This window comes from Carcharhinus amblyrhynchos, chromosome X (assembly GCF_965287045.1).
Source record: "Carcharhinus amblyrhynchos chromosome X, sCarAmb.v2.hapA, whole genome shotgun sequence".
Classification (NCBI taxonomy): domain Eukaryota; kingdom Metazoa; phylum Chordata; class Chondrichthyes; order Carcharhiniformes; family Carcharhinidae; genus Carcharhinus; species Carcharhinus amblyrhynchos.
This window is the reverse complement of record NC_137359.1, coordinates 13,670,727-13,681,702: the sequence shown is the minus strand read 5'-3', so window position 1 is coordinate 13,681,702 and position 10,976 is coordinate 13,670,727. Positions and strand designations below refer to the sequence as shown.

At 45.4% G+C, this 10,976-nt stretch overlaps 1 protein-coding gene across 1 annotated transcript in view; it reads right to left on the bottom strand.

Moving 5' to 3' along the window:
* Nucleotides 1-3,236: 3,236 nt before the first annotated feature.
* Nucleotides 3,237-10,976, bottom strand: part of LOC145362040 (transmembrane protein 198-like) — a 90,893-nt gene continuing 83,153 nt past the window's right edge. Inside the window, exon 5 of the mRNA XM_080218081.1 lies at nucleotides 3,237-10,758. Coding sequence (XP_080074207.1) covers nucleotides 10,615-10,758 — 144 coding nt within the window. The 3' untranslated portion in view covers nucleotides 3,237-10,614. The remainder of the gene's footprint in view (nucleotides 10,759-10,976) is intronic.

The window sequence follows — 10,976 nt, the reverse complement described above, 5'->3', positions numbered from 1 at the left end:
CCACCAATAGAAATGCAAGGATTATAAGAAGATAAATATTGCACAGCCCTACAACCTACCCAGGGCACTCCCCAACGCTCTTAAGCACCTTAAGGATATTAAACCACTAGGATTCAATTTTAACACAGGACCAGAAGCAATGCACCTTCCCACCTTGCACCCCATGGCACAGCAAGGAGCTAGCAGGATAAAATCCGTGCCTTCAGTGTGGACTAATTAAAAGCTGTGCATTGGGATGATTAAAAGATGATTAACACCAATGCTCACAGAAACACAGCCCTTCCTGCACTCACATCACATAACCCCCCCACAAGATACCTTACTGAAAAACAAATTATAATGAAGAGTAAAATGTTCCAATATCTCAATTGATCCAAGGTGACCAAATGGAGATCCATGTGTCGGAGAACAGTATGGAACAGGTACATGTAGACAAGTTTTCATTTAATCCTGAGTGTTGGCCTAGAAGGGTCACAGGTTTAAATGAGTAAAAGGGAAACTTGGGACTGATAGTGGGAAGATTTTCTTCATCGAGAACAATCAGCACTTGGACCAAACACTCTTTCTTAAATTGTGGATCCAGCAACCACTTAAGAAATAATTAGATGATGATGAAGGAACTGTCGTGTCTTTCTGGCTGGAAGGTCTAAGATGAAGTAATTGGCCTTCCTCATCTGTATCTCATTACATACAAATGAACATCCATATTAGGAGCAGGGGTCGGCCACTTGGTCCTTCCAGCCTGATCTACCATTCAGTAAGACCACTGGCTGATCTGATTGGAACCTCCCTCCTACCTCCGATAACCTTTCACCCCCTTGTTAGTCAATAATCTATCTAACGCTGCCGTAAATATATTCAAACTCTGCTTCCACTGCTTTTTGAGGAAGAGAGTTCCAGAGACTCAGCACCTTCTGAGAGAAAAAAACTCTCCTCATCTCTGCCTTAAATGAGCGACCCCCTCAGTTTTAAACTGTGACCCTTGGTTATAGTTTCCCCACAAGAGGAAACATCCTCTCCACAGCCACCCTATCAATCTCCTACAGGATCGTATATGTTTCAATCAGGTTACCTCCTACACTTTGAAACTCCAGCAGATTCAAGGCTAGCCTGTCCAACCTTCCTTCATAAGACAGCCCATTCCTGGTATTAAGAACATAAGAACATAAGAAATAGGAGCAGGAGTAGGCCATCTAGCCCTTCGAGCCTGCCCCGCCATTCAATAAGATCATGGCTGATCTGTCGTGGCTCAGTTCCACTTTCCCGCCCTCTCCCCATAACCCTTAATCCCCTCTCTTATCAAGAACCCATCAACCCGCTTCTTAAAAATATTTAGCGAGGCAGCCTCCACCACTTCAACGGGCAGAGAATTCCAGAGATTCACCACCCTTTGAGTGAAGAAGTTCCTCCTCAACTCCGTTCTAAACCGCCTCCCCTTTATCTTGAGGCTGTGCCCCCTAGTCCTACTGTCTTTTTTGAGCAGGAAGAGTCTCTCCACCTCTATCCTATCCATCCCATTCATCATCTTATATGTCTCAATGAGATCTCCCCTCATTCTTCTAAACTCTAACAAGTACAAGCCTAGTTTATTCAGCCTCTCCTCATAGCTCAATCCCCTCAACTCCGGTATCAGCCTAGTAAACCTCCTCTGCACTCCCTCCAGGGCCAAAATATCCTTGCGCAGGTGCGGCGCCCAAAACTGCACACAGTACTCCAGCTGCAGCCTCACCAATGCCCTATACAGCTGCAGCAAGACCTCCCTACTTTTATATTCAATCCCCCTCGCTATGAAGGCCAGCATCCCATTCGCCTTCCTGACCACCTGCTGCACCTGCAAGCTGGGTTTATGCGACTCATGCACAAGGACCCCGAGGTCCCTCTGCACCGTCGCCTGCTGCAGTTTTTCGCCACGTAAGTAATAGTCCTTCCTACCATTCTGCCTACCAAAGTGGACCACCTCACACTTGCCAACATTAAATTCCATTTGCCATTTCCTGGCCCATTCGCCCAGCCTATCTAGATCCTTCTGCAGACTCTCCACACCCTCCGCACAATTTGCCTTTCCCCCAATCTTAGTGTCATCAGCAAATTTCGACACCCTGCACTCGGTTCCCTCCTCCAGATCATCTATATAAATGGTAAATAGCTGAGGCCCCAGCACCGACCCCTGGGGCACCCCACTAGTCACCAACCGCCAATCCGAATAGCACCCATTGACCCCCACTCTCTGCCTCCTATTTGACAACCAATCCTCTATCCACGCTAACACTCTACCCCCAACTCCATGTCCCCTGACCTTCTGCAATAACCTCTTGTGAGGTACCTTGTCAAACGCCTTCTGAAAATCCAGAAAGACCACATCCACCGGCTCTCCTCTATCCACCGCCCTAGACACATCCTCATAGAACTCCAGTAAATTTGTCAGACACGACTTCCCTTTAATGAAACCGTGTTGCGTCTGCTCTATCAAGCAATTCCCTTCAAGATGCCTCGCAATTTCCTCCTTAATGACGGATTCTAACATTTTACCTACCACAGACGTTAAACTAACCGGCCTATAATTCCCCGCCTTTTACCTGGCACCCTTCTTAAACAACGGCGTAACATTAGCCGTTTTCCAATCTTCCGGCACTTCCCCGGAATCCAGCGACGTCTGGAAAATAACCACCAAGGCATCCACTATCACCTCCGCCATTTCTTTCAGAATCCTCGGATGCATTCCATCCGGTCCTGGGGACTTGTCCACAATCAGCCCCCCCCCCCCTCTATTAAACCTCACTATCAGATTTCATGGGGGCGTTTCTCCCAAACAAGTTCTAAGTGCTGAATTCGTGGGAAAACTGGTATAAACCACGATTATTTTTTCAGTGGGAGTTCAGACTCGAATCTCCCACACTCTGTCCACTGCAGACGTCACAATCATGAATATCATTAAAAGTTCGGAGTGGGTAGGCATGCCAACATTCCGGAACTTTGCGCAGTGGCCCCGATTTGTCAGCTTCTGGTTCACTGGCCAGCCAGAGACCTTCGCCATGCTGCCCCTCACAACACCCCCATGGCCCCATCGCAGCACCCACAAGCATTCCAGGGCCAGCCCCAGTTTCCACACCACACCCCGCCCCCACCCCTGCCATCCAGGATCACCCCGATCTTCAGAACACCACCCCCCCGCCCAATAACCCCGCTTGCTGGCCTCCCTCCGACCTGACGGGATCCCAATGCAGAGTGGCAGCGGGAACCCCCCCATCCCTGCTGGCAGGGTAGGAGCTCTATCGGACCTGGCAACTTCAGCCCTGGGCCCGATAATCACATTTAAATAATATCAAAAGTCGATTAAAATAAATTACTTGCTGTTCCCGCCGCTTTCCTGTGTGATCCCAACCACGCTGGATTTCCGTCGCTGGGAGATGCACGTGCATCAGGATCACACACGTGAATCCCGCAAATCAGCACACGTGCGATTCGCCCGACCTGCCAAAAAATTAGCACGACGGGATGGGAGAATCGTGGCCTAGATTTCCAGCTAGTTTTTGTATCTATTTTTTCCTCATTAATTTTTTTTCATTCTTTTCTGAATATGAATTCAAATAGCTTCTTTGAGGTGCGATCCACACTGTGTCCTCTTAGTGTGTGCTTTGCAGGTTTAATAGGACTTGATTGATGTCAACATTGTCAAGAAACTGAACTAGACTCAGCCATATAAATACTGTGACTACTAGATAGGGCAGGTCAGATGCTGGGAATCCTGCGGAGAGTAACACCTCCTGACTCCCCAAAGCCTGTCCACTATCTACAAGGTACAAGTCAGGAGTGTGATGGAATACTCCCCATTTGCTTGGATGGGTGCAGTTCCAACAACACTCAAAAAGCTCAACACCATCCAGGACAAAGCAGCCCCACTTGGTTGGCATCACATCAACAAACATCCACTTCTTCCACCATCAATGCTCAGTAGCAACAGAGTGTATAATCTACAAGATGCACTACAGCAATTCACCAAGGTTCCTGAGACAGCACCTTCCTTCACTGTGGCTGGGTCAAAATCCTGGAACTCCCTCCCTAACAGCACTGTGGGTGTACCTACACCACAGGGACTGCAGTGGTTCAAGATGGCAGCTCACCACTACCTTCTCAAGGGGCAAATACAGATGGGCAATAAATCATAAAACATACAGTGCATCAAGTCGCCACCAACACATTAGAAACACCTGAACTCCCACCTAATCCCGTCTGCCAGCACTTGGCCCATCGCCCTGAATGTTATGATGTGCCAAGTGCTCATCCAGGTACTTTTTAAAGGATGTGAGGCATCCTCCCTCCACCACCCTCCCACGCAGCGCATTCCAGACCCTCACCACTCCTGGGTAAAAAGCTTTTCCTCACATCCCCCCTAAACCTCCTGCCCCTCACCTTGAACCTGTGTCCCCTCGTGACTGACCCTTCAAATAAAGGGAACAGCTGCTCCCTATCCACTCTGTCCATGTTCCTCATAATCTTGTTCACCTCAATCAGGTCCCCCCTCAGTCTTCCCTGCTCCAGAGAAAACAACCTCTCTTCATAAAAATGTTCCACCCGAGGCGGCATCCTGGTAAATCTCCTCTGCACCCCCTCCATTGCAATCACATCCTTTCAATAATGTGGCCACCAGAACGTGGCCTAACCAGATATGCCCACATCCCATGAAAAAATGAAAACCTATTTTTAAATGAAAAGTTCCTTTACCTCCTCCAGCATTGCCCACATTCCAACATTATCCCAAAGAATGAATTTCCATTTCACCTGCTATGAATAAGGTGGGGGGAAAAAGTCATAGGCACATTGAAAATAACTGCTTTCAACACTTCTGTTTGTTAGCTGTGAAAAATATTGGGTCTTGGGAGGTCAGGAACAATCAGCTTAAGTTGCAAATCTGCTCCTTTCTGTAGTCCATTACATGCAGACATTAACTAGTGAAGGTATCATTCGTCACAAATCAAAGCATGATTTTGAGCTTGACCTGCCTCGAATCTGCTTTCCCAGTACACCCCCATCCCGTTGCCCGTGATCCTTCCACCCAGCCTGATGCTGTTTCAAGTTCACAGGCAAGACTCAAAAATAATGCTCACAGATACTTGTTCATGTACAAAAAAAGTCTTTATACGTCACAAAGAAACATTACAGGAAGAATCTCCACGTTCAGTAAATGGAATAATCATTCTGACAAAGGATACAAACAAAATGAGTTTCTATTAATAAAGGGAAATAGTGTGGATGGAGTAATGTTAGTTCATCATCAACTTCTACACTGGCATAATACAAAAATGGAACCACAGACTGCAAGGAGCCATTCGTGATAGTCAGTGTCTCTTATGAACACAGGGAGATCATATTTTCCGATGGCTAAGTGCCCAGTGCTGATCCACGCAGAGATGGAGGGGCGAAGGTTTAATTCCCAAGTCATGACAGTCATGAGATTACATAGGATAGACGGCATAGAAACAGTCCCACTAGCTCATGCTGATATTTATGCCCCACTCAAGCCTCCTCCCGTCTCTTATCCAGATCTATCACCATAACCCTCTATTCCTCTCTTCCCCTGTGTGCTCGTCTAGTTTCCAGTCTAATGTATGTATACTATTCACTTCAACTACCCTTGTGGTCAGGAGTTCCACATTCAACAGAGAAGCACATTGATGAGCCTAAAGTGCCTCTGCACCAGGGAGGGGAAAATAAAGACCAACTCGGATGCCCACTCCTCAGCGCTGCCCAGTAGCCCACATCTATACATCAGAAAGGACAGGACTGGGCTCAGATGTGCAGGCCCAACAGTTTTCTTCTTGCGTGTGGTCAGGAAGCTTGTCAGACCAGATACCAGAGAAAAGCCAGAGCGGAATTAACACCATTAGGAAAAGCCTCTCGGCTGGGCAGCAGAGCAGAATGATTTATATTTTATGGTATCAAATAATGAATGAGCCCCACCTCTTAAATACTGGAGTAAAATGACAATGTTAGAACCAATTGACTGACCAACTGACTTGAAGGAACTGTAACAGGATGAACACCCTGCCAAGTGCTGAGGGTGTGTGCTATAACCATTGTAAGCTTAGCGACTTCATCTCCCCAAGTAATTCAGGCTGTTAAAAACCATGATGAAATCTGAGGGATGAATGTTTTAAAATTTTCCATCTTTGCCACTGTAAGTTGGCATACTCAAAGCCCAAGAAATGTTTCCCCCTCTCTGACAGGACTGGTTACACAGGTTGAAGAGCCAAAATAGCAACTGTTCAACACTGAAGACTGGAATCTGACTGTTGCAGGATATTTAATTCTGCAGAGGGAACTGCAGTCTGCCTTGTATTAAATCCCTACACTTAGTTGTCACCAGTAAGCTAAGGTAATGTTACAGCACTTTCCCGAGGCAAACACTACACTGCTCGGTACTGTCCACCATTACAGAGGCTGGCCTTGCATTTTATGCCATTCTTTCATTAACCTGGAGGAACCTAAGGAATCATTGAATACTACAGCACTAAGGCACCGTGGCAACTGCACTGGCGTTTTCTCCACAAGAGTCTTCTAGTCTGACCCCACTTCCCTGCTCAGTCGGCAGATGCTTTCACGTGCCTCTTTCAGGCTGAAATGTATAAAAATGCTTTCTCTATCCTTTCATTCCATTCATCATCAGTGTAGTTAAGAGCAAAATATCAAAAAAAACCTACTAATTCATGTTCATGTGCAAATGGTCTGTGTGATGGAGCCCTGCTGTTGTATGCTGAACATCATCAACAGGATACAGGCAATCCATGTGATGGAGCTTTGCTGTACTGTAAGAACATCATCAGGATACAGGCAGTCTAAGTGACAGAGCCCGGCTGTAACATAAATATGTTGGCAAGATACTGGCATTCTATGTGATGGAGCTTTGCTGTAACATACAGAAGATTGACAGGATACAGGCAGTCTATGTGATGGAGCTTTGCTGTAATGTACAGAACATTGGCAGGATACAGGCAATCCAAGTGATGGAGCTTTGCTGTAGTGTACACAACATCAACAGAGTACAGGCAATTCGTGTGATGGAGCTTTGCTGTAATGTACAAAACATCAACAGGATATAGGCAGTCTACATGATGGAACCCGGCTGTAACATACAGAACTTTGGCAGGATACAGGCATTCTATGCGATGGAGTTTTGCTCTGGCGTACAGAACAGCAACAGGATACAGGCAATCTATATGATGGAGTTTTATTGCAGTGTACAGAACACTGACAGGATACAGGCAGTCTATGTATTGGAGTTTTGCTGTCATGTACAAAACATAAACAGGATACAGGCATTCTATGTGATGGAATGCTGCTGTAACGTACAGAACATCAACTGGATACAGGCAGTCTGATGGTGCTTTCATCAGGATACAGGCAATCTATACGTTGGATCTTTGCTGTGGTGTACAGAACACTAACATGAAAATGGCAGTCTATGTGGTGGAGCCCAGCTATAATGTACAGAACATCAACAGGATACAGGCAGTCTATATGATGGAGCTTTGCTGTAACGTACAGAAGGTTGATGGGAGACAGGAAGTCTACATGATGGAGCTTTGCTGTAATGTACAGAAGATTGACAGGATACAGGAAGTCTATGTGATGGAGCTATCAACAGGATACAGGCAATCTATATGATGGAGCTTTGCTGTAGTGTACAGAACATCAACAGGACACAGGCAGTCTATATGATGGAGCCCGGCTGTAATGTATAGAACATCAACAGGATACAGGCATTCTATGTGATGGAGCCTTGCTTAAATGTACATAATATTGACAGGATACAGACAGTCTATATGATGGAGCTTTGTTGCAGTGTACAGAACATCAACAAGATACAGGCAGTCTATATGATGGAGTTTTGTTGCAGTGTACAGAACATTGACAGGATACAGGCAGTCTATATGATGGAGCTTTGCTGTAGTGTACAGGATATCAACAGGATATAGGCCGTCAATATGATGCAGCACCACTGTAATGTACAGAACACCAACAAGTTACAGGCAGTGTATGTAATGGAGCCCTGCTTTAGTTTACAGAACATGAAAGGGATACAGGCAGTTTGTGTGATGGAATGCTGTTGTAATGTACACATCAACAGAATACAGGCAAGCCATATGATGGAGCTTTGCTGTAATGTACAGAACACTTGACAGGATACAGGCAGTCTACATGATGGAGGAGTGCTGTAACGTACAAAACATTGACAGAACGTGCATGGGGTACAGGCAGCCTATGGGGATGGAGCTCTGATGTGATCATGGACAACGTATCAGTTACTCTGACAACCAACATATCCCAGCCACCTTCAGGGGAACGTGAAGCTGATTCTCTTGTGAACTGGTTCACCATGTCGTAAACAGGTAGGTGGAGTCTAACATATACAAGTGTGATCAGCCCCATGTGAAATGCTGAATATTAATACCCCTTCTCTACAAGTGGAGAATTCAAACACATTCAATCCTCTGAAGACATCACTGATATATTCAGCATGTTTCCAATACTTTGCTGACTGTAAACACATCCTGTGTAGTTTCCCAGATACATAGAACAGTACAGCACAGTACAGGCCCTTCGGCCTCGATGTTGTGCCAGCTATAAATCCCAAAATTAACAATATACTTTTAACAATCGGATAACTGACAAATTTGCTCCTTCCAAACATGCACCCCCCCACCCCCATTTAAAACCGTCAAACTCAAAATTAAGGGCTTATTTCATTTTGCTACTATCTCTTTGCCAAGTGAATGGGCATACTAGCTGAGAACACTTGGGTGTCACAATTGCTTGTCTAGCTGAGGAGAGTATGCAGATAGCAAGAAAGTTCTGAAAAACATGGTCCAAATTTGACAACAACAGTTAGATAGTAGAGGCTGTCGACAATCAATTTGTCAAAGGTTAGCAATGGGATTGGGAGAGTGTGGTGCATGATGCTTTTCTGTGTGAATAATGAGGCTCACCCGAGCACCAGGAAACTAAGCCCTTCTCCGTACCCCATGATACGGATGGATCCCATCGTAAACAGATGAGCTGGAACACTATCCTCTCACTCTCCAAGCAAGTTTGCCACAGTTCAAAGTTCACCGTACAATGGCCATTTGATTTTCTCACCTCTCTAGTGCTGTCAAATGGAAATAAGAGCTTACTTTCTATAAAACACGAGCACCTTTTCACTATAGAGGTTTTCTGTCTTCAACTCCCTCAGACCTTTAAATTTATTTGTGTGTTGAATTGCATACATATAAACAAGATTGTCAGTCCATCTCCAACAGATTCCTGCCCAGCTTTCATCTCATAGCAGAAACAGTGCAAGTATCCTTTGCCCTTTGTCAACTGAGAGCTGATGGCAGCTGTAGTTCAGGGTGGCGGCTGCACTGGGAGGTACTTGAAAGGTTCAGAGTTGCTGGAGATATTCACACTGGTCAAAGAATGAAGAAAAAGGACATTGACTGTTATTGAATGCTTGCTGATCCATCCAGCTCTGCAATTTGTAACGGTGATGAAGTATTAATCACAAGCAACTTCTGCCATCACTCTCACATCCCCAAATGGCACGCAAGCAAACTGCAGTACAAAACAAAGGGAGCAATTGTGTTTTATATTTAACATTTGGCCATTTACTCTGCTGGATTATACTTTAAAAAGGCAAGTTTAGTTGGACAGTATTAAAGTGAGACAATATATTGCTTAAAGGCCTATTGTGCTTGCACTAAATAACAACATGTTTAAACTACTACAAAAAGGGCATTAAAACATTCTGGCTTCAAAAGCAAACAGTTGAATAGATTATATATAAAATGGCACCTGCAAAAGAAATAGTTAAAGATGAATCTTGACTGCATAAAAAGCCACATTAGTGGTCCAATGACAACAATTATAGGTCTTGCTGTGATTGGGCAACAAACTAATTGGAAAACATGCAGCTCGAGACAGCCGGAATCCAAGATAATTTCACAAATGAGCTGTAAACTTGTCCTGACTCTACTTTGTGTGTAAGGGACACATGGTTTTATATGGCTGGGCATTAAGGCACACATCCAGTTTCCTCCCACAGTCCAAAGATGCACGGGTAGATGGATTGGCTATGTTGAATTGACCCATGTGTCAGGGGAATAGTGGGGTAAATATTTGGGGTTATGGAGATAGGGCCTGGGTGGGATTGTGGTTGGTGCAGACTCGATGAGCCGAATGGCCTCCTTTTGCACTGTAGGGATTCTATGATTTATTCTATGATCCCCCTGATGGCTGTTGTGCCCATGTTGGTCCGCTTCCCATGACGAGCCCCCTTTCATGAGGTGAAGGATGAGGTGGTGCGGTTTGCATTGTATTCGCTGCCTGTTGAACAGAGGTGTCATTTCTGCTGGCCAGCAGGCCCTTTCACTCAGACTCAGGTAACAAACATGAGACTTGAGAGATGTCTTCATAGTTGCAGGAACTGATTCCTAGAGAGAGAGACACATACAGACCATGGTGTGTGGAGACTTCTGGCTACAGCGCCACATGTTATCTACTTGTCACCTGCTAGGCGCTAAATAAACCGGTTGTTCACTAATAACCTTGACCAGCATTTGCTGTGCAATGGTAACTAGCTCATGCCGTGAGCACGGGGGTTGTGGCTGTGAGTGGCACAGTGGAACCACAGTCATAATCCAGATCCACAGTGGTGTGAATGTTTGTGTTTAGGCTGCTCATGGACGTTGCTGTCTGCCGATCCCGGATACTCTGAATGTAGCTCTAGAGGGGAAAGAGAGAGAAATTAGTATAGAATTATATAGAAGGGGGCCACTTAACCCACCACATCTGTGCTAGTTCTTTGATGGAGTTATTCAATTAATCTCACTCCACTGCTCTTTCCTTGTAGCCTTTAAAATTGCGCCCGCCCCCCCCGATTTATCCAATTGGGATAGTAACGACTTCCCAGAGCAAATTGGAAGGATTTCTTTCTTCTTTGT